Here is a 25112-nt window from a genome sequence, read left to right as displayed (position 1 = left end):
TATAGTAAATCTCTGAATTGCCTCAACACATTTATGTCCTTTAAATAAGGAGACCAAAACTGCACACAGTATTCACGATGCGGTCTCACCAATGCCCTGTATAATTGACGTGGAGATGCCAGCATTGGACTGGGGTAAATACAGTAAGTCGTCTCATAACACCAGACCAACATAAGACTTACCTGATGAAGGAGCAGTGCTCCAAAAGCTAGTGGCTTTTGCTACCAAATAAACCTGTTGGACTTTAACCTGGTGTTGTGAGACTTCTTGCTGTATAATTGAAGCATAGCATTCCTTCCATAATAAAAGATAGTATTCCATTCATCGTCTTGATTACACCTGCATACTAATTTTTTGTGACTCATGCACCTAAGTTCTTCTGCATCTCGGAATTCTGCTATCGTTCTCCATTTGAGTAATACACTTTTTTATTCTTCCTGCCAAAGTGAACAACTTCACAGTTGCCCAAATTATACTCTATCTGCCAGGTTTTTGCCTACGCTGAACATATCTGTAATGTCCCATCTCTATTAGGGGTTGTTGTTTTCTTAAGATTAATTTCCAAAATAAGTGCAATTTCATTAAATATTGCTATTGGTACTTTCAAATATGCATGACTATTTCAGCAAGAATACAGAGTTCAAAATTTTACTGAACAATTTAATGATGATGAAATTTTCAACTAATGTATCCAAGGTCTAAGTAGTAATGCGCTACGTTACTTTCCACACGTCATTATAAGGGACAAGTTAAGCAGAAAAATTCTGCCAATGGCTCCTCCACAAGGTGGCGATATTTATCTTAACTCAGTTAATCATTTCTTCTTTCTAATTAAATGTTCTGCCTGCTTTCATCAGCTATCACTGCTAGCACAACCTAGAAGTGGGTTACTAATGCTGCAGCTGAGTTAAACTGTGTCAAAGCTTATTCCAGCAGTTTTTAGGTTCCCAATCCACTGGGGGCCTCTCTTTCCCCCCCCCGCCGCCCCTGCAAGCAGATTTGAATGTTTACATTTTGATCATTGTACTGTGCAAAGTCTTCCCACTTGCATTGATGCAAACTGGTAATTCTGTTTCTTGCACTATCCTGGAAATTATAAGCATTGTTGTTTAGGAGCCAGTGATGGCTCTGGCAAGAGTTGTGAATTCAAGTCCTAAGTTTGTGAAAGAGTCAGGCCTCAGATGGAAAAGTTGGACAGATTGGGACTCAAAGCTCATTTTGACCAGTGTAAGTGAGGCAGATTGTACACCAGTAGCCCTCACTCCCTAACCTCACTAGAATATCCAGCATTTATGGTAGGGTCAACTGTTTAGTGTCCTGCCTCTTACAAGAGGTAGTAGCAGGAAATATGGTGCGAGTGAGCTACTGTTTGGCATCAAGGACAGCAACTCTGCTGCTCAGCAGCCACAATGGGATTTGTGCATGTGTCAAACGGGCTTAGAAAATCCTAGCCAGTAAATTAATATAATTGGTTCAGTCTGTACTTTTCATTGGTAGATTTGCATGAATATTTACAGATTTACTATTATAAGGAAATTAAATTTTGCTCATTAAATGTTAAGTGTGAAGCTCAAGTGTGTTGCTTGAATTGTGTCACAAACGTGTGCATAGGTATCATTTATACGATCTATTAGTTGATCAGTTGCCCTTGCTCACAGTACATAGTTGATGCAGCATTTTCTAAGACAGGAAAATATTGCATTCTGCTGCTAAGATGAAGAAAGCATTAGCCCATAGATCTGAATTTTACAGGCCACCACATGTGGGAAATCATATGGATCGATCCATAAACTAGGGTGTCGTTTATCAGCAGATTTACCTGTATCCATCTACCCCTGCTCCTAACACTACTTTATAAGCTGTGGGAGAGAGGCTGTGTAGGCTGCCTCTCTGTGACCCAACTGAGGTCCTAGGTGAGCAATGACCAATTAAGGGTCTCATCCTTCTACCACTCTGATTTAACGAATGGTGAGAAAGGCTTTAACCCAAGGGCTGCTGGCTAATTAAGGACAGTGCGATGCCTCTCACTGGGCCTCCAGTGCCACTGCTCCTGCTAGCCTTTAGTTGGCTGGACGATCTACAAGGTGGAACTTTTTCCTGGAGACAGAAGTCCAGCCTTGTACTAATTAAAGGGCTGTCGCCTGAAAAATTAAAGCTGGTTGAGCCGGCAAATAGCATGCCCCTGCCATTTACACTGGTGTGTGGAAAGCCTGCCTACAGCATATAAACCATTTTACAAAATCTAATTTCTGTGGAGTAACTTCTGCTGGGTCAGATCCTAATTTTTCCAATTACAGATTAAAACTTTGCTTTCCTTTTTTTAAAAAAAATTAGTATTGTCGGCCAAGAGATTGCTTATAACGTGGCTTCTGTATCAATTAAGTTACTTAAATTGTAGTGTATTCATATTGGAGCCCTGTTTATCTCCCTTTGCTAATAATCCTGAAACATCAATTCATTTTCTTTAGCAAATTGTGGAGTGGTTGGTTAAGTCATACAGAGCATGATGTCTGGAAGAACATCCAGTAATTACTCATGCAAATCAGAGAACCTTATTTTGTTGTCTTAACCCCTGCACCGTTATACAAACAGGAACTCTATACTATTGACACAAATGTGGTAACTGGCACTACGGACTAATCCACATTCAGTGCAATGCTAAACCACAAGTCTGAAGTTATTTTAATAAAACAGTCCTTGTCTTTCAGACTACATAGAAAATTTGATTTTTTTTCTTTAAATTTCAACATTTTTTAAGCTTACTCAGATATTTACCTATACACGGTTAGTCTAATTCAGTTTATTTTCACATTCTGTTTACTGTAAGTCTAGAAATAAAATCCACAAAAAAAAGGAAAGCAGCCCCCTAAACCCATATTAAAATGAGTTATATTTACAACAATTGCTACCATGTGCTGATGGGGATGGAGGATGGGATGCAGCGAGGGTAGTTACTTTTGCACTTACTTATTAATATTCTAAAGTAGAAAATTATTATTTGAAACCAAATGCTTTTCTACTGTCTTGTACAATGCAATTGGGTATAAGTTGGAACCCACAATTCATGTTTAACACATTTTCAATTTCAGCCTAGCCAACATCATGTGAATAAGATCAAGCAAAGCAAAGCTGATCAGTGATTAAATTAATCTGCATTACTGTCTCATTTACCCTTGTTGCAATTAGTCTTCTAACTCTATAATAGGATGTCAAGAAGTTAGGGTGAAAAATACTCTAATAAATAGCAAAATATGGAAGTGTAATATGAATAAATTTGGTTGCTTTCAGAATGTAAGTATGTTATGATAGAAGAAATTCGCTGACAGACTAAGGTATGCTGTAGTAAAAGCTGCTGTGTACTTGAACGTCAACCCACAGAAAGCGACTGGCCCAGATCGGGTACCAGGATAAGCACTCATATCCTGCGTAGACCAGCTGGCGGGGTTATTCACAAATATCGACAACCTTTCTTTACAACAATCTGAGGTCCTTAACCGCTTCTGAGGTCCTTAACCGCTTCAAGAAGGTGACTATCCCCCCGGTGCCAAAGAAGAATCAGGCAGTGTGCCTCAATGAGTATTGTCTGGTGGCTCTACCATCCATCATCATAAAGTGCTTCAAAAGGTTAATCATGGCATGAATTAATTCCGGCCTGCCAGATTGCCTAGATCCACAACAGTTTGGCTACCGCCCCAACAGGTTCATAGCAGACGCCATCTCCCTTGCCCTGCACTCAACCCTGGAACATCTGGATAACAAAGACACCTACGTATTGACTACAGCTCAGCTTTCAACACTATTATTCCCATGAAATGCATCTCCAAATACCATGACCTGGGGCTTGGCTCCTCCCTCTATGACTTGTTCCTGAACTTCCTAACCAACAGACCACAGTCAGTAAGGACAGGTAATAACATCACCTCCACAATTATTCTCAACACCGGTGCCCCACAAGGCTGTATCCTCAGCCCCTTTCTACACTCCTTACACTCCCTATGACTGTGTAGCAAATTCCCCTCCAACTCAATTTTCAAGTTTGCTGATGATACCATCATAAGAACATAAGAAATAGGAGCAGGAGTAGGCCATCTAGCCCTTCGAGCCTGCCCCGCCATTCAATAAGATCATGGCTGATCTGTCGTGGCTCAGTTCCACATTCCCGCCCTCTCCCCATAACCCTTAATCCCCTCTCTTATCAAAAACCCATCAACCCGCGTCTTAAAAATATTTAGCGAGGTAGCCTCCACCACTTCAACGGGCAGAGAATTCCAGAGATTCACCACCCTTTGAGTGAAGAAGTTCCTCCTCAACTCCGTTCTAAACCGCCCCCCCTCTATCTTGAGGCTGTGCCCCCTAGTCCTATTATCCGTTCTGAACGGGAAGAGTCTCTCCACCTCTATCCTATCCATCCCATTCATCATCTTATACGTCTCAATGAGATCTCCCCTCATTCTTCTAAACTCTAACGAGTACAAGCCTAGTTTATTCAGCCTCTCCTCATAGCTCAACCCCCTCAACTCCAGCATCAGCCTAGTAAACCTCCTCTGCACTCCCTCCAAGGCCAAAATATCCTTGCGTAAGTACGGCGCCCAAAACTGCACACAGTACTCCAGCTGTGGCCTCACCAATGCCCTATACAGCCGTAGCAAGACCTCCCTACTTTGATATTCAATCCCCCTCGCTATGAAGGCCAGCATCCCATTAGCCTTCCTGACCACCTGCTGCACCTGCAAGCTGGGTTTTTGCGACTCATGCACAAGGACCCCAAGGTCCCTCTGCACCGTTGCCTGCTGCAGTTTTTCGCCACATAAGTGATAATCCTTCCTACCATTATTCCTACCAAAGTGGACCACCTCGCACTTGCCAACATTAAATTCCATTTGCCATTTCCTGGCCCATTCGCCCAGCCTATCTAGATCCTTCTGTAGACTTTCCACACCCTCCGCACAATTTGCCTTTCCTCCAATCTTGGTGTCATCAGCAAATTTTGACACCCTACACTCGGTTCCCTCCTCCAGATCATCTATATAAGTGGTAAATAGCTGAGGCCCCAGCACCGACCCCTGAGGCACTCCACTAGTCACCATCCGCCAATCCGAATAGCACCCATTGACCCCCACTCTCTGCCTCCTATTTGACAACCAATCCTCTATCCACGCTAACACCCTACTCCCAACTCCCTGTCCCCTGACCTTCTGCAATAACCTGTGAGGTACCTTGTCAAACGCCTTCTGAAAATCCAGAAAGACCACATCCACCGGCTCTCCTCTATCCACCGCCCTAGACACATCCTCATAGAACTCCAGCAAATTTGTCAGACACGACTTCCCTTTAACGAAACCGTGCTGCGTCTGCTCTATCAAGCAATTCCTCTCAAGATGCCTCGCTATTTCCTCCTTGATGACGGATTCTAACATTTTACCTACAACAGACGTTAAACTAACCGGCCTATAATTCCCTGCCTTTTGCCTGTCACCCTTCTTAAACAACGGCGTAACATTAGTCGTTTTCCAATCTTCCGGCACTTCCCCGGAATCCAGCGACGTCTGGAAAATAACCACCAAGGCATCCACTATCACCTCCGCCATTTCTTTCAGCACCCTCGGATGCATTCCATCCGGTCCTGGCGACTTGTCCACAATCAGTCCCTCCAGTCTGTCGAGCACCTCCTCTCTAGTAACAGTAATGTCATTAAGACCCTCCAGTCCTACCACCTTTCCATCTCTAACACCCGGCAAATTATTCACGTCCTCCTCCGTGAAGACAGAAACAAAAAAGTTATTCAGGACCTCAGCCATATCCCCATCCCCTACCACTAAGTCCCCCTTCTCATCCTCTAAGGGACCAACGTTCACCCTAGCCAGCCTCTTCCTTTTTATATATTTATAAAAACTCTTGCTATCCTTTTTTATATTAAGCGCAAGCCCAGCTTCATAGTTTCTCCTACCCTTCTTTATCATCTTCTTTGTCAATCTTTGTTGATATTTAAACCTCTCCCAATCCTCTTCTCGCCCACTACTCTTAGCTACTCTAAACGCCTCCGCTTTTAATTTAACACTTTCCTTCACCTCCTTCGTTATCCATGGCTTATTACCTCTCCTCCTACTGTCCTTTTTGACCATCGGAATAAATTTCCGCTGAGCACCAAGAAAGATCTCCTTAAAGATCCTCCACTGCTCCTCAGCAGATCTACCTTCCAACGCGCTCCCCCAGTCCACATTCGCCAATTCTTCTCTCATCCTACCGTACTCCCCTCTGTTCAAACAAAGGACGTGCGTCCGGGAACCCACTTTGTCCTCCTCCATCTGCACCAGAAACTCCACCATACAATGATCACTCTCCCCAAGAGGATCCTTCACCGCAAGGTCCCTAATTCTACCCGCCTCATTACATAGCACCAGATCCAAGATAGCTTGCTCCCTCGTCGGCTCCAACACACACTGTTCGAGGAAACTATCCCGGCAGCATTCCAAGAACTCCTCCTCGAGCCCACCGCGTCCAACATGGGTCGACCAATCTATATGTAGATTTAAATCCCCCATAACTATGGCCGTCCCATTCCTGCACGCCGCACTTATTTGCGCGTTAACAGCCCGCCCCACCTCCAGATCATTATTTGGGGGTCTATAGACGACACCCACCACCGTCTTCCTCCCTTTGCTGTTCCTAATCTCTACCCACAACGATTCCGCTTTCTGCTCCTTGGCTCCAATATCATCCCTTGCTACCACCCTGATGCTATCCTTATCATAGTGGGTCAGATCTCAAACAATTGACAAGATAGAGTACAGGAAAGAGAGAGAATCTGGTGAACTGGTGCAGTGACAATAATCTCTCCCTTAATGTCAACAAAACTAAGGAAGCTTAGAAGAGAACATAAGAAATAGAAGCAGGAGTAGGCCATCTAGCCCTTCGAGCCTGCCCTGCCATTCGATAAGCTCATGGCTGAACTGAAGTGGATCAGTTCCACTTTCTCCCCATAACCCTTAATTCCCTTGTCTATCAGAAATCTATCTACCCGTGACTTAAATATATTCAACGAGGTAGCCTCCACCACTGCAATGGGCAGTGAATTCCAGAGATTCACCACCCTTTGAGTGAAGAAGTTTCTCTTCAACTCCGTTCTAAACTGCCCCCCCGCCTTGAGGCTGTGCCCTCTAGTCCTGCTGTCCTTTCTGAGTGGGAAGAATCTCTCTACCTCTACCCTATCCAGCCCCTTCATTATCTTGTAAGTCTCTATAAGATCCCCCCTCAGCCTTCTAAACTCTAACGAGTACAGACCCAGTTTATTCATCTCTCTTCATAAGCTAACCCCCTCATCCACGGTATCATACCCCTGTCTACATCACTGGGGATGAAGTGTTCAGATCAACAACCTGTCCTGGTCCCCCCATACTGACACTATAGTTAAGAAAGCCCATCAGCGCCTCTCTCAGAAGGCGATGGAAATTTGGCATGTCCGCTACAACTCTCACCAACTTTTACAGATGCACCATAGAAAGCATTTTTTTTATGGTTGTGTCACAGCTTGGTATGGCTCCTGACCTGTCTAAGATCACAAGAAACTACAAAGGGTCGTGAACAAAGCCGAGTCCATCACTCAACCCAGCCTCCCACCCGTTGACTCCGCCTAGACTCCCTACTGCCTCAGAAAGTAGCCAGCATAATTAAGTACCCCACGCACCCTGGAGGTACTCTCTTCCACCTTCTTCCATCGCGAAAAAGATACAAAAGTCTGAAGATGTACCAACCAACTCAAGAACAGCTTTTCCCAACTGCCATTAGACTTTTGAATGGATCTACCTCAAAGTTATCCCTCTCTACACCCTAACTATGACAATTATGCTACATTCTGCGCACTCTCCTTTCCTTTTTATACAGTATGTTTTGTCTGTATAGCGCACAAACAATAATTTTCATTGTATAATACATGTGACAATAAGTGAAATCAAGAAATAACTACCTGGGTTATCTTTCTCTGTCCTTCAGCCTGGCTATTTGAACTTTAGCAGGTGGTTAAAATTTGCAGCTCGACATGTTGCACGGTGACTGTTTCAGCTAACCGTCTGTGGCCAGTACAACAATTATCTGTATTACTGAATCCTAGTTGTTGGTTATCTGACTCATACACCAGACATAAGAACGTAATGCTGATTTTTGATACCTAATAAAACTTTAGCAACAGCATCACGGTCATTAGTTCTCCTGTGCAAACTATATTGAGGGCATCAAGAGTACTGATTGATGGTTAGTACATTGTAGGTGTACCAGGCAGAAAGAGGAAAAGGATAAACAGATAGACACGCAAGTACAAAATCTGCATCAATAAAAGAGAAAATAAAATAATATAATTTATGAAATAGAGGTAGTGTGAGACAACATCTACAAGGATCACTTTTGAGGGAGTTATGATTATGCAGCCTCTTCATATGTCCATGATTTACAGGATATACTTCCTGTGCCTCTGCTTACTCTAATACATTATTTCAATATTTCTTGAAGGTTTCCTTTAGTGTATTGTTAAGTAAATTCCAATTATTTTAAGGGTACAGTTTAATATCAGGAACCTGGAAGTGGATTCTAATCCTCTTGACAAGGTTTTTTTGTGTTTATAGTCATTCCAAGGATCTATTCTCTGTGTTACATCAAAATTGCATAATTCAGAGGAGAAAAGGAGGAAAATCTGGAAAAAATTATGGCGTTTTCATTAAAGAACAAGAAGTTGGAACTCATCGCAAATAAAAGTTCTGTTTGACTGAATATATAAAAAGTTATATTCAGAAAATAAATCTGAAATGTCAATACTTTGAAAATTACCTAATACGTCCTTTGACACAGAGGAAATGAGCAATTTCCCAAGTCGATGGAAGATGACATCTCGTAAGAATTCTGACTTTATTCCAAATTGTCGTAATGCAATTGCAGTCTGATTCTTGTTTGCCTACTGTCTTGTGTGTTTCTGTCCAGTACAGTAATCTTTTAACTAAGTAAGTATATGCAACTGGTTTTTTTCCTCCATTTACAGAACAACTTAAATGTTTAAGGTTCTAACCATCCTAACAGTTTGTATTTCAGAATATGCCATAGCTGTTTCTTAGATGGTCTGCTTCAGTCACCATTAGAGTGAATTAATTGTTGAATGTTATTTACGAGAAGATGTCCAAAAGATTTTTGTCAACATTCAGCTCAACTTTCTGCATACAGTCGTACAGTCCTCAAGGGAAACATTTTCAGCTGTCATATTTAAATACTATCCACATGTTTTTCCTCTGCCAGAAGGAATTGATGTTTGCTTGCATGTGATCAAATTCCTGTGGATTTTAATTCATCAGAATAAATAAACTTTTCAGAAAAACATTTAAGCCTCAAATAATAAATCTAGATTTTAGAGAGGAAACAAAATTTGGGGTAATTTCAATCAATCTAATTTCCCAGGTATAGTGATTTTTTTTTTTAAATGCTTATTCTACTTAGTTCTATTGGAAAGAATCCATTTTAATTGTGCAGGCAACAGATCCTCAGATCTGTCATTGCACTGAACAGGGATTAGCATCTTCCCCCGTATTGGATCAAATTCTGACACTGAATAAAACGTTTAAAAAGTTACCAGTACATTTCACAGTCACAAGTACAGTTCAATTGTTAATCATCCAAGTAGTTACTTTTTGGTTGAAGGAATCAACATAGCAAGTTTCAGGCAGGCTGTGCTCTCACATTAAAAACCTGCACTTTCTCTAGTAGGGTGAGGGGAAAGAAAAAGCAATTCTGTCCTGGAAGCCAGTGAAATACATAGCTTTCTCTAGAGCAAAGCTGATTTGATGACTGGGTGCTTTCAATAGAGAGCGATTTTCACCTGGAGTTTTCATATATCCATCACTCATTTGTTCCAAGTCATGTTGAGTCTCTGTTAATTACTAAAATAAACAATTCTGGTTATTGCACTTAATCACTTTATAGAATGCCACCAGCATAATAGCTCCAGTTGTTACAAAGTGCACTTCTGATTGGGCAAATTTGATGCACGTTGAAAATTTGCTCAATTGAGGCAACAGATTTCCAATATTTGTCAGTTGTGTACAAGGTGCTGCTTGTGACATGAGACCTTACAAACTAATTCAATGTGATTTGGTTTGTTTTAACAGATTTGCTGTGTTCCACAATGTTCGAATTCCACGAGAAAATCTATTAAATAGAACCGGTGATGTCACACCAGAAGGAACTTATGTAACTTCATTCAAGGTGCAATATAATAGCCAATAAAATCCATTTAAATTTATAATTGTCCTTTACTTTGTTGTAGCAGCATTTAAATATTTCCTAATGTCATTTAAGGGCTGATAAAGAAATGCTGGTCAGTCAAAGCCCATAAGACACATCATGCAAAAGTTTCCCATATTATCAGGTGCGGGGATCTACTGTGCCCTTGATTATGCAAAGCTCATCAAAATACTTCTTACAGACTAGAATGTTATACATATGATCAGGAATGGTGAATCGGCTGAGTGCTTGTAAGGAAAAGGCCACTCAAATAGAGTAATCCATTCAGTTAGGTCTATGCTGTTGAAGGTGCACTGCTGTCTTTCTTAGCAACTGATTGACACATTTAACAAGATTAAACAAGCAGAAACAATGACTGTATAGCTGTAGTCACTATAGACTATTTTAGTATCCAGCTGGAAGTATCCCTGTAAAGACCTTCTGTCAGTACGTTCTGAAGGGTAAAAGGGTTAGCATAGGCATTTGAAATTGTGCTTTAGAAAGACATTTCATTTAGAATCATCCTTGAAAGTGGTACTAGTAGCTGTTGCAATTCTATTTTTTTATTCCCTTTTAGGACCCTAACCGTCGATTTGGTGCTTCTCTCGGAGCACTATCTGTTGGTAGAGTGTCAATCACAGGAATTGCAGTCATGAATCTTAAGTTATGCTTGACAATTGCTATTCGCTATTCTGCCGTACGTCGTCAATTTGGACCAACAGATCATGAGGAAATACCAGTGCTTGAGTATCAATTGCAGGTACGTGCCAATGTTAAGTATATTGATGAACATTCTACTGTACTAGGAACAGTGAATTGAATTAAAACCTAATCTTATTTTTCTTATTCTAGAGGGACATTTTTCCTATCTAGAAATAAGTTATCATTGTCATTGTCTATGTAAAGAATGCAGCATTGAAAGTATTTTTTGTATATTTGATGGCTTTTTCTTAATTCTACATTTAAACAATATTTCAGTTTTTAAAGTATCATAGAGACCAATAATAAAGGAGTCACAACAATTCTCCAGGTTAACAGGAACTCTTTTATGTAATTTAGTTTCTGTCATATCTGTGCACACACATCCCTTTCTATATACAAGAGTGTGTTTTTGAGAGAGGGGATTTGTATGGCTATTAGCATAATGAATAATTCCTTATTATTGCTACATGAGTTGCATATGTGGTGACTATACTGCATTCACGCAATTTGGCTGGCACTTTCACATTATTTTGTGGATCCTATGGAAAGTTTGTACGCAGGCTGCAAAACATAGTTTGAGAACCATTGCACTTGAACAGGAAATTGCTCCCCATTCTGTAATCCAATCCCTATAGTTTGTTGCTTTGTCTAATTACAATAAATTATTGCCATAGATGTTATAGCAACATTTCAACAGAGCTTCTTTGTCCCCTCTATAGCTTCAACAGAAACCTTAGAGAAATGGCTTAAAAAATGTTTCGTTAAGCCTCCTGACAGAGTTACAGGAAAAGCTCAAACAACTCTGCATGGAATTTCTCTTTTTATAATCAGTCAATTTTCTTATGTCATACAAATAAAGTGAAATATTTTCCTTTATTTTAGCAATGGCGTCTTATTCCCTATTTGGCAGCCACTTATGCACTAGACCACTTTTTCAAGTCACTGTTCATGAACTATGTTGAATATCAAATGGGAGTGTTGATGAAGGACAAGAGTGAGACACAGGTGGGCATTATTACAAATTAGTATGTAAGTATCATGTGGAGCTAGATCTGCTTTTGAAAATTGCTAAAACTTGCAAACATACTTTAACAATTATTTTCCCTGTCTTAAGAGCACCACACTGAATTGCAAGAAAATTATTGAGATTCATTGCCTGATTGAATGAGATGACAATACTTAGATTTTTTATCAGCATGCAAGTGTGTCATAATAACAATGGAGTCAACAGTAGAAAATTGTTGCGATGCTGAATCATCTATTTTTTTCCTCAATCGATGACCCTACTAACATTGCATGTCTCTTCATAAGCAATGAGCTTCACGAGCTCTTCAAAATTGGTTTCTTAAGGATGTGTTGGATTTATTACGATTGATTGCAAAGTTTGCAGTTTTTGTCTAATTAGAAACCTTAACTTTGGGTATTCTATTTGTTCAGATCTGATTTTATTGCTTTCCAAGTCTTTTATTCCATGCATTGCCTTTTATATAATACTCTAGCTTTCATTTCTGTAGTAGCCAGCATTCTTTGAGGGAGGAATCAAGTGACCCACTAGTCCAATCAGAACAGAGTTGGGAATTGTCCCAGCAGTTGAACCTAGAGCTAAGTACATTTAAAGACCATTTAAAGCACTCTGTAAATAGTTGTAATAAATCATCGTTTTATAAGTTAACTGGCGAAGCCAATCCTTGAAGTTATTATATGGGCAACAAGGTAGAGACCAGCAATTCAGATTGCAAGAAGTTGTAGAAAAATATCTGATTGCAAGAGTTGCAGAACACGTCTTGATTAGCTCAGTCTGCAAGGAAGAAAACAATAAAAATGCCTCATTTTGGAAAATTAGAGCCATTTGCTCCTGCTACAGAAGATTGGATACAGTGTGTGGTACACTTAAATTGTTTTTCCATATGACTGAAAGAGTGGAAGGAGAAGCAGAGAGTAATTTTGTTAACTGCATGTGGGGCACAGACAATATCCGATTCTAAGTTTAACATCCCCAAATGCCCCGTTACTAAAACATTCTGAGATCGTAGAGTTAGTCAAGCGGCGGTACCACCTCAAGCTCCAATAATCTTACAACATTACAAGTTTAATTTGACTCAGCCCCAGATTTCAGCCTTTATGATAAAGCTCGAAGATTGCAGAGCGCTGTGATTTTGGGACTACTTTAAATGAGGTGCCAAGAGATTGTTTAGTACATGGTGTTAGTATTGACGCCATACAAAGAAGCTTTTGGTAGAACTGGAGGTAGATTTTAAAATGGCGGTGTGGGTTACTTCAGCCAAGGGGAAGGGCAGCCAGGAGTTACAAAGTGCTCTGAGCAGCGCTATTCATCAGTTAGAGCGGAAACCACAAGCAGCAGTGGTGCTAGGAGTGAAGTTGCTGGTTCAGGCAAGGAAATAATTGTGAACTGGAAGAACCAGAGGGAATGGAAGGTTATACCAACAGCCTAGAATAGACCCAGTGAGCAAAATCTGACCAAAAGGTGGCAAGTGTTGAAAAAAGCTCCAGCCTTCTCTCCAGATCTTTCCACAGCCTGCATCAACAAAAGATAGACATCTTCACGCTGTCAGGTAGGAGGTAGGGCCTCAACACACTGGAAAAGCCTGGCTGCACTGAGAACTGGACGCAATGTTTAAAGGGCATCCCAATCAGAGCAAACAGTGACCTCACATCAGCCCACCACGTTGGTGACCTCTGCAACTTCCAGGGTTTTGCCGAATCTTGAGTGCCTGCTGCCATTCCCACGAACAGCGATTGTGGGCTCAAGATCACTCCCAGCATGTGCAGAATGTTGCAGATATGGAGGAAGCCACCCCCTCAGACATATGCAGATTTAGGGAAGCTGAATGTGTCAGGTGCCAGGAAAAAGCTCACTTGAGACACAAGTGCAAGTAGAAAGCAGAAGCTATCTAGCAGAAGTAAATCAAACAATATACCGCCAGTATACCGTATGGAAGATGGTCCTGAGGCAGAGCGGAAAGTTGTCTCTCAATTATGTAAAAGCGGGAAAAGTGGCCCCAACCACAGTGGAGTTATTGGTAAATGAAAGGCCGTTACAGATGGAAAAGGCCACCGGGACCTCAGCCACCATGATGTGGGAGCAAACTTACTGGCACCTTTAGGTAGAGATCCACCTCAGAGGTTGAAGAACACTGGGACCTGGCTGATAACACATATGGGGGAGACCAAAAAAATAATTGGCAGAATGATGATTCCAATGAGCTTTCCACAGCAATCTGGTCAGCTGCTTTTGGTGGCTGATCAGGGACTGGGTTTGATGGAGCACAACTGGCTCAAATTAAATTGGCCAGAGATCTTTAGCATCAAGAAGGAGGCCTGCAGAAGATCTTCAGCAAGTACCACAATGTAGAACTAGGAAAAATGAGTAAAGATGAGAATTCATATGAACTTGGAAGCCCAACAAACTTCCAGGGCTAGACCTGTGCCCTATGCGTTATTGGAGAATGTCAAAATGGAGTTGAAAAGGCTGGGAGATCATCATTCAACCAGTGCAGTTTGCAGAATGGGCAACACCCATTGCACTGGTAAGGAAAAACTATTTTCATCTGTAAGAATAACAAGCTGACAGTGAACCAAACACAAAGCTGGATAAATATCCCATTCCCAAGAGGAGGAATTATGATGCATCCAAACCTGCAAGAGCATTCAAGATAGAGGAACCAATGTTGTGATGATCTTCACAACACTGGTTCCTCTATCTTGAATGTTCTTGCAGACCAAATTGGATTCCATGAGTTGTGGTGGCCAGAACAGGGCCATTGTCCTATGAGGTTAAAATACAGGACAAGATTTAAAACGAACATGTAGACCACTTGAAACAAAAACACAAGATGCTGAAAAATCTTAGCATGCCTGGCAGCATCTGGGGGAAGAGATTAAAGCCAACATTGAGTCTAGATGACCCTTTGTCTATGCCCTGCTGAGATTTTACAGCAGTTTCAGTTTATTTCAGATTCTAGCATCTGCAGTGTTTTGTTTTTACCACTTGTGTGGGCAAGAGCCAATATTATGACCTCCTCCAATTTGTTTTTAAAAGTTTATTTATTAGTGTCACAAATAGGCTTACATTAACACTGCAGTAAAGTTACTGTGAAAATCCCCTAGTCGTCACACTCCGGCCTCTTCTGAGGGAGAATTTAGCATGACCAATGCAGTCCAATGTGCTGGTTAGCTATGGGAGGAAACTGGACTACCCGGACTGTGGGAAGAAACTGGAGCAGCCAGAGGAAACCCACGCAGACACGGGAAGGACGTGCAGCTTCCAAGCAGACAGTGACCCAAGTCAGGAATCAAACCCGGGTGTCTGGTGCTGTGAGGCAGTGGTGCTAACCATTGTGCTACCACGTCACCCATAATTGTGCCAGCAGGAAGAGTAGGGGGTTGCCTAGGAAGTAAATTGTCGATCAGCCAGCAACAGACTAGAGTGTTATCCCTCTGGAAACAGTGGAAGATGAAACGTTAGTACAATGAACATATCCTTGTGAAATAAGCCCAGCAGTAACTACCACAAGAGAAGAACCTCAATCATCTGAGCTGCATCGCTCTGAGAAAGAAGTCGTCACTGGACAGACTGAGTTATTGAAGGGCTAGTATAAAATGATCATCATCCCTGTTTTGGAACTTGTTTAATTTATTTATTTCAATAAGGGGCTTAAATGGGGAGGGATGTAGTAACGAGCTCCTTTCAGGAGCTCTGAGGGAGGAGTCATGTGACCCACTAGTTCACCCAGGAACAGAGCTGAAAATTCACTGGGACGTATTGGGACTTGTCCAGCAGTTAGACCCTAGAGCTGAGTGTGTTTTATGAGTTAACTGGTGAAACCAATCCTTGACCTTACCACAATTTCTATGGACTAAATAGTTAATGTGGGAATCCTTAGAGATTCACATGACACTCCAAAATTTGAGAGCAGCAAAGTACTTTCTGTGGAGATGAACAAGGCATTCGCAATTAGTGTGTCAATTTGCCCTAAGTCTAAGAGTGGGAGATGTAACTGCCTGAAAAGAAAACTGGCTTTGTTCTCTGTAGCTCACCTTGAAGACAGGCATTCAATTTATGATGCATCTTCTAGATTGACTTCCAGTAAACTTCTAGCACATGGGCAAGTCTGTCCAGGGCTGTTACCACAGCTCTAAATTCTTAGTCCGTTGAAATCCTTCCAAGCTATCACTGACGGCATTTGCCAACCAGCCAGTTGTCATTGTGTCCAAATAAAACCCATAAAAATGCTCATCTACCAGAAGAAAGAAAAGTACATTCCTTATGAATAAGACACAGCAGCATACAAGGACTCAGCCATTTCCTCCATTGGCAGAGCCTCATTGAAAGCATACATGACCTACTCATTCTTCATGTCAAATGAATGAGGAAGATTTCCATCACATTATTGGTCAGACATTTCTTTATTTTGCATCAACCTAATTGTACAGATTCATGCTGGGAGAACCTAAGATGCCTTCGTTTTATTAAGATTAAGCCATCATGGTTTCTAGAAACTGGTTTCTAAATACCATTTAGAATACTATATTCCGGTGGAACATGCCATTAAACTTGGATGGAAATTTCACTATTTGTACAGATTGGGAGTTGAGGAAGTTTGCTAGAGATATAACCTTATCAATATCTCAAAAAGCTATCTATTACATCTTACACAGTTTGGCTATCGAGAGAGAAGCCAGAATATCTGGTGGAGCAGGATAATGAGCAAGTGAAAAGGTATGTGTGTTTTTCTCCTGTTATATTACCATCCAAAGATCAGATGGGATATGACAAAAAATCCACACTACACGAGTCTGTAAGGCAGATGTCCTACTTATTCAAGACTAGCGTTGACCCTTGGCTATTATGAATGCTTGGCAGAAAATGTACTCTAATTAAATTAATTGCATTGTTCTTTTTGAATATATAATCACAACTGCAAACACTTGTCCTCACACAATCTTTTCTAATATAGGCAGAGCTTGGTAAAGAAATACATGCACTGTCTAGTGCAAGTAAATCCCTTGGCTCATGGACAGCTCAACAAGGCATTCAAGAGTTCCGTGAAGCTTGTGGTGGTCATGGCTATCTTGCTAGTAAGTGCTAATACATGTAGTGAAATCTCAAAAATAATGATTGAGTTTGTACTGAATCATGATGAGACAGTCTTGATTTAAACAAGCTGTTTTGACAACAAGACTTGGTAAGTGTCTTGAATGTCAACAGTATTGTAGTTTGAGGAATTGTAGTACAGTAATAAAATAGTAATTTTGTTGCACATCATCTATTAAATCCAGCTAGAACTATAAAAACTTGTACAACAGCTTAAATTAATATAATGTTGGGAAAATGACCGAGGAGAGATAACCATATGCTTTGTCAAAGGAATGTTTTTTTTAAAGGAAAATCTTAAGGGAGGGAATAGAAATGGAAGTAGAGAAGTTTAGGAAGTGAATTCCTGAACATAGTACCTTTACAGCTGAAGGCAAGTTGCCAATGGAGGAGTAATTGAAGGCAGGGATGCTCAATAGGCTAGAATTGGAATAGTGCAAATACCTTGGGAAGGGTGTAAGGCTGGAACAGCGAGATCTAGTGGAAATGAGCTACTTTATAAGTATAAGAAAAATGGTGTGGTGCAATTAATGAACCTTAAAACTGACAAATCTGGACGTGACAGCCAGCACCCTTGCATTTTAAAAGGGGTAGCTGTATATAATAGATGTAATAGTTTTTGTCTTCTAGAATTCTGTAGATTTCAGAACAGACTGCATGGATTAAAGGAAAGCAAATGTAACAAGAAAGGAGGGGAGAGAGAAACTAGGGAATTATAAGTCAGTTAGCCCTGCCGTTAATGGTACAGAAAATCCTAGATGTTATTCTTTGGGACATGGTAACAGAGCACTTAGGGAATCATATTAAGATGAGGCAGAGTCAATATTGATTCATGAAAGGGAAATCATGTTGAAGAAATCTGTTAAGAGTTTTTTGAGGTTGCTTGTAGCAGAGTTAGATATGGGAGAACCACTGGATTTTTAAAAATTATTCAGTAAGATACCACAAGGCAGGTTATTATACAAAATCAGTGCTTTTGCACTGAGGGTAAGAGATTAGCATTGATGGAGGATTGGTCAGACATTTTTGAGTCAGTAAGCTGTAACCAACAGGCTCAGGGCTTGAACTTCCATTTCTTAAAATCTATATCAATGACTTAGATGGGGAACAGACTGTAATTAATCAAAGTTTTGACTTCCAAGTCAAGACATGACTTCCACTGCACTTCAAATCCAAGAAAAATGCAGGAAGCATCAATCATTGTATATGGCCTTTTTTCAACCTTAAAACCCTTTGACTCTGTCATCCATGACAAAGTATAAAGTATTCTGCTCAAATTTGGCTGCCCTCAGAAATTTACCATCCTCCACCTCACTGTAATGAGATACAAGCTATGATCCTCACCAACGGATCTACTGCAGATCTTATCTTTGTAAAGACTAGGGTCAGACAAAAGTTGTGCCATTGGGTCAACTCTCTTGTCCATTTTTCATGCTGAAATACTGCTCCTCCAACAATTGTGGAGACAATTTGTAGAACAGACAGATAACCGAAGTTGCCTTCAATCTAAAACCAAAATCACTCCAGTATGCAAATGACACGTGTATGCACTCATTCAGAAACTGAGCTCCAAGTCATTGTCGATTCCATCTCCTAAGCATACAAAATAAAAAGGGCCTTTATCTAACCACTCGGAAACATAAGAACATAAGAAATAGGAGCAGGAGTAGGCCATCTAGCCCTTCGAGCCTGCCCTGCCATTCAATAAGATCATGGCTGATCTGAAGTGGATCAGTTCCACTTTCCCGCTTTTTCCCCATAACGCTTAATTCCCTTGTCTAGCAAAAACCTATCTACCCGTGACTTAAATATATTTAGCGAGGTAGCCTCCACCACTTCAACAGGCAGAGAATTCCAGAGATTCACCACCCTTTGAGTGAAGAAGTTCCTCCTCAACTCTGATCTAAACTGCCTTTCCCCCCTTATCTTGAGGCTGTGTCCTCTAGTCCTGCTATCCTTTCTAAGTGGGAATAATCTCTCTACCTCTACCCTATCCATCCCCTTCATTATCTTCTACGTCGCTATAAGATCCCGCCTCATCCTTCTAAACTCCGAGTACAGACCCAGTCTGTTTAGTCTCTCTTCATAGTCCAACCCCCTCATCTCCAGTATCAGCCTAGTGAACCTCCCCTGCACTCCCTCCAAGGCCAATATATCCTTCCGCAAGTGCGGCAACCAAAACTGCACACAGTACTCCAGCTGCGGCCTCACCAGTACCCTGTACAGTTGCAGCAAGACCTCCCTGCTTTTATATTCTATCCCCCTTGCTATAAAGGCCAACATTCCATTCGCCGCCTTGATCACCTGCTGCACCTGCAGACTGGGTTTTTGCGACTCGTGCACAAGGACCCCCAGGTCCCTCTGCACCGTAGCATGCTGCAGCTTTTCGCCTTTTAAATAATAATCCCTCCTACTATTATTTCTGCCAAAGTGGATAATCTCACACTTGCTAACATTATACTCCATCTGCCAAGTCCTCGCCCACTCGCTAAGCCTATCCAGATCCCTGTGCAGACTTTCCACACCCTCCACGCAATTTGCTTTTCCACTCATCTTCGTGTCATCAGCAAATTTTATCACCCTATACTCAGCCCCCTCCTCCAGATCATCTATATAAATGGTAAATAGTTGAGGCCCCAGCAACGATCCGTGCGGCACTCCACTAGTCACCAACCGCCAACCAGAATAGCACCCATTGATACCACCACTCTGCTTCCTATTAGACAACCAATCCTCTATCCACGCTAACACCTTACCCCCAACTCCGTGCACCCTAACCTTCTGTAACAACCTTTTATGAGGCACCTTATCAAACACCTTTTGGAAATCTGAAAACACCACGTCCACCGGTTCCCCTCTGTCTACCGCACTGGTCACATCCTCATAGAAATCCAATAAATTCGTCAAACACGACTTCCCCTTAACGAATCCGTGCTGCGTCTGCTTGATCAAACCATTCTTCTCTAGGAAACTAAGGGTCTCTTCCAACTAGCTCTCAACCACAACAACAGCTCTCATCAATTAAGATCAATGGTGAGATCCTGGAAAATGTGAATTATTTTCTGTATCTTGAGAGACCCCTCTCACCGAAGGCTGGCTGAAGATATTGTGATGATGAAATTCACTATCACCTCCAACCTCACGCCAGCTGGCAAAAAAGAGTATTTGAAACCCAAGACTGAGTTCATGGTTTACACTGCGCTCCTATATACTAGAGAATCATGGGACAACATACAGCAGGCACCTCAAAGCATTGGGAAAATACCTTTCTAAGTTTCTCCAAATCCAGTGATAAAGGCAGTCCAACAGCAGTGACCTCTTCCCAAGGCAACACTGCTCGTCAGTGAAAACAAGCTCCATTGTGCAAGGCATGTTGATCCTGTGTCTGATAGCAGACTCTCAAAGCAACGTCTCTATTTGGAATTCAATCATGGTAGGATACTCTTAGGAGGATAGTGTAAATGCTTTAGTAATGTCCTCAAAGCATCCTTGAAGGGGTCAAACTTCCCTGCTAACTCATGGGAGGCTTTAGCATGTGACTGCACAAATTGGAGAAGGTTTATTTGGGAAGGACTGAACAGATCAAGACACTTTTTGGGAATGTGCAGAGGTGAAGCCTAGGTAAGTGAACAAACTTCCAAACAACTCACCACCTGACCTTTTGAGCATCAGCACCCCATATGTGAAAGAGTCCAGATTTATCATTCAACTTATCAGCAAACACAGGATCCGTCGAATTGAAGTCATCCTCAATTCCAAGGGACTCGTAAGATGTCAGAAAAGCAAATAGGTAAGTAAACTGAGGAGAAGAAGGATGCAAAAGAAGCTGCAGTTGGAAACCAGTTGACGAGTTGGTAAGAACATGACAGATGGAAAATTGTTGTTCGTCTATCGTCATTGATGAGGACCTCGACACCATTAGTCATTTTGAGGCTGGTTGCACTGTGTCCGAAGATGACTGATCAGGCCAATTCGGGCACGGAATGTCCTGGCACGTATTGGAAAGACTTGTGTAGATGCTGTAGTTGTTGCGCTGGTGGCTCTGGACTTGCGCAGCTCGCACTTAAGATGCGCTTCAGCAATACACCTTGCTTCATGAGCTTGACAGCCTTTGTGCATGAGGCAGCACCACATAGGGCAGTTTTGTGCCAGCGTTTCCCAGGTGGTCGCGTCAATGTCAGGTGACTTCAGGGAGGCCTTGAGTGTGTATTTGAAATGTTTCTTCTGCCTTCCATGCAAGTGTCTTCCAGCAGAGAGTTCCCCAGAAAGGAGCTGCTTGGGTATGCACTCGTCTGACATACGGATGACATGACCTGCCCACCGGGTCTGTGCTCTCATCAGCAGTGTGTGGACTGATGGTAGACTTGCTCTAGAGAGAACTTCAGCGTATGGTACTTTGTCTTGCCATCTGAAGTATAATATTCTGCGAAAACAAGTCATGTGGAAATGATTGAGCTGTCTTGCATGCCTTCGATACACAGTCCACGTTTCACAGGCATACAGGAGGGTAGTGAGTACCACAGCGCTGTAGACCTTCAGTTTTGTTGCTGGGCTGATTCCTTGACGTTCCCATACAGTGGAGCGCAGTCTGCCAAAAGCAGAACTTGCCTTTGCTATTCTGCAGTTAACTTCTGCATCAATAGTCACTGCTTGGGAGAGGGTGCTGCCAAGATAAGTGAACTGGTCCACTGCCTGTAGATTCTGCCCTTTGACTGTGATTATGGGTTCTGTGTACGGTGCATGACTTCGGTCTTTTTAATGTTGATGCTGAGTCCAAAGTTGTCACAAGCCATGGAAAATTTGTCCATACTGCATACAGAGCGCAGTCATCGGCAAAGAGGAAGTTTCTCAGAACAGTCTCTTTCACTTTGGTAATAGCTTGAAGTCTCCTCAGGTTGAAGAGCTTCCCATCTACTCTGTACTTGAGGCTGATTCCAGCAACACTGTCCTGGAAGACATCATTCAGCATGGCAGTAAACATCATGCTGAACAGTGTGGGTGCGAGCGCACAGCCCTGTTTGACGCCATTGGTCATTGGAATGCCTCAGAGGATTCTCCGTTGTCCAGTACTCTGGCCATCATGGAACTGGCGTACCATCTGAATTAATTTTGGGGGGCAGCCAAACTTTGATATGATCCTCCACAGGCCTTGTCAGCTGATAGGCTTTTGTGAGTTCAACAACGGTTGTGTAGAGCTCGCGATTCTGTTCCTGACACTTTTCTCCTGAAGTTGGCGCACAGCAAAAATCATGTCAGTAGCCCCACGACCTTTGCAGAAGCCACACTGTGACTCTGGAAGTAGGCCCAGCTCCAGATGAGTGACCAGATGATTTAGCAGGACTCTTGCAAGGGTTTTTCCTGCAATGGAGAGCAGCAAGATGCCTCGGTGGCTGTCGCATACTTGCCGATTGCCCTTCCTCTTGTAGAGGTGTACGATGGAAGCATCTTTAAGTTCCTGAGGAATGGATCCTTGCTTCCAAAAGGACTGGAACAACTTGGTGAGCTTCTTGATAAGTGCAGGACCAGCAGCTTTATAGATCTCTGCAGGTTTGGCATCTGCTCCTGGGGCTTTGCCACTGGATAGCTGGCTAACAGCTTTCGTGACTTCTGCTACTACCGGTGAGTCATCCATGGCACTGTTGATATCAACCTGGGGAATCCTGTCTATTGCCTCATCGTTAGTAGATGACAGTCGGTTGAGGACGGCTTCAAAGTGTTCAGCCCATCTCTGCAGGATCTGAGTCTTCTCTGTAATGAGAGTTGTACCATCTGTACTCAGGAGGGGGGAGCTCCCAAGAGAATGAGGTCCGTAGGGAGTGTTGAGGGCTTCATAGAACCGTTTTCAAGTCATTTCTGTCAGCATATTCCTGAATTTCATCTGCCTTAGCGTTCTGCATTTTACTCAGTTTATTCTGGACTGTCCTGCGAGTGCTGGTAAAAGCATTTTTCTTGGCAGTTGAAGATGGTTCGATCTCACAGGCCCAATGAAGACGGTGCTTTGCAATGAATAGAGACTGTTTCTCCTCGTCATTCTCATCAAACCAGTCATGCTGCTTGCGGGTGGAGGGCCCAAGCGTCTTCAGCACAGATGTATGGACAGCATCCCTGAAGCATTCCCAGTCGTCCTCAGTGCTGCCTGCGAGGTGCAGGTCAGCAAGCTTGATTTCTAAGTCTTCAGCCAGTGCTGAAGCTATGCTGGGATTCTTTAGCTTGGCTGCATTGATTCTTTTCATAACCTTGCTTCCTTGCGGTTGCCTCTTGGATCTGATGCAGAGCCTCATTTTGGAGACAATGAGCCTGTGATCTGTCCAGCAGTCAGCATCACACATGGCCTTGGTTACTCTGACATCCTGCCTGTCTTCTCCTGACAATGACATAGTCGATAAGATGCCAATGCTTAGACCGGGGGGGTTTATCCAGGAGGTCTTGTTATGGGTAGGCAGACAGAAGATTGTGTTGGTGATGAGGAGGTTGTGTGCTGCACAGGTCTTCAGTAAGAGTAGGCCATTACTGTTAAACTTGCCCACTCCATGCCTCCCAATGACTCCTTGCCAGATTGCAGAGTCACACCCTACTCTTGCATTGAAATTGCCAAGCAAGATCAGCTTGTTGTTACTGCTCACTGCTGATAGTAGGGCATCTAGTTCTTCACAGAACTTGTCTTTCATCTCGTCTGGGTTGTTCATTGTGGGGACATAGGCGCTGATCAGGTGGCTTGACTTCTGTTCTGTAGCAGAAGCTGTAATGTCATAAGCCGGTCGTTCAGACCCTTGGGTAGACTATCAAGTTTCCAAACAAGGTGACTCCTGACGGTGAATCCAACTCCAGCATCATGACGCTCATCACTGCCGCGACCGCTCCAGAAAAAAGTGTATCCAACTCCAGTTTCAGTCAACTGACCTACGTTGGCAAGACGAGTTTCGCTCAGGGCTGCAATGTCAATGTTGTATCTTGCAAGCTCTCTGGCAACTAAGGCTGTTCTTCTCTCTGGTCTGTCTGCTGTAGGGTTGTCCAAAAGTGTGCGCACGTTCCAAGTGCCAATGGTGAGCAGTGTCACCTTGTGTTTTTGTGTGTTCGACTGCAAAATGGGATCCATGCCAGCTGCGGTAAACTGGCCAGGGTGTAGGCAATGTTTAGGGCACCTTTTCTAGCCCCTTTCTCATTCTACAGAGGTGAGCGGTATGTTCCTGAAGAGGGCTGCTCAGTCCCCCAGGTAGACTGCTGCTTTGGTCAGCGGAAAACGATCATTAGACCTGAGCCATCTGTGTGCAGGCCCGTGACTACAGCTCCCAGTGTATCCAAACCTGCTGCTTCGTCACTCGCCCATTGCCAGAGGACTTCAAATGTTGAACAGGACACGTGATGATGATGATGGTGTGGAAACTAGCGCTTGATTTGGATTAAAATGAGGGAGAGTTGTGCAGAGTCAGCCTCACTCTCTTCCCAATTCCCATCTAGATCCAGTGGCAAGAGAAGAGTCAAGATGGCTGGAGGTGGGACGAGGCGCAGTGGATGACCAGGACGTCTTGTGTGTCTTGTCCTGCTCTTTGTGTTCCACGACGCTTGCAGAGACCGCCTTCTTGACCGTTGGACCTTCCACTGGTCTCTTCCGCTCGATCCACCGGACTCTGTCTTCACATGCTGGGGTAGACATCTCCCTATCTCACCGAGGGTTGAGACCCGTTGGCTACCCTCACCAGGTTTATCTGGCTTGTTGAGGCTGTTGCCCGGGGTGTGGCCACTGTCGCGTGCAAACAGCTACGGGGAGCCCCAGGTGAGAGCTGAGTGCCAGGTAGGGAGAAAGGATGGACAAACTGCCCTGTAAGTACGTAACATGTTCCCCCACCAAAGGTATTACCCCTCCCTGACACCCCATACACACCCAGTTGGAAAATAGCTAGGCAAGGTAAGAAGTTATTCACTTCGGAAGGAAAAATAGGAAAGCGGAATATTTTCAAAATAGTGAGATTGAGAACTGTTGGGGTTCAGAGGGACCCAAGTGTCTTTCTGGATGAATCACAGTGTGCAGGTACAGCAA

The 25112-nt window shown here is 42.8% G+C and overlaps 1 protein-coding gene across 3 annotated transcripts in view; it reads left to right on the top strand.

Annotated features, from left to right (window-relative positions):
- Positions 1 to 25112, top strand: part of acox3 (acyl-CoA oxidase 3, pristanoyl) — a 171084-nt gene that overhangs the window by 53214 nt on the left and 92758 nt on the right. For all 3 annotated transcript variants that reach the window (XM_080191896.1, XM_080191877.1, XM_080191887.1), the window contains exons 8-11: positions 10143 to 10239; positions 10835 to 11017; positions 11842 to 11964; positions 16938 to 17058. In XM_080191896.1, the coding sequence (XP_080048022.1) occupies positions 10143 to 10239; positions 10835 to 11017; positions 11842 to 11964; positions 16938 to 17058 (524 nt within the window). The remainder of the gene's footprint in view (positions 1 to 10142; positions 10240 to 10834; positions 11018 to 11841; positions 11965 to 16937; positions 17059 to 25112) is intronic.

This window comes from Carcharhinus amblyrhynchos, chromosome 1, assembly GCF_965287045.1.
Source record: "Carcharhinus amblyrhynchos chromosome 1, sCarAmb.v2.hapA, whole genome shotgun sequence".
NCBI lineage: Eukaryota > Metazoa > Chordata > Chondrichthyes > Carcharhiniformes > Carcharhinidae > Carcharhinus > Carcharhinus amblyrhynchos.
The sequence above is the reverse complement of the archived record's forward strand: the minus strand, read 5'-3'. Positions and strand labels throughout refer to the sequence as shown.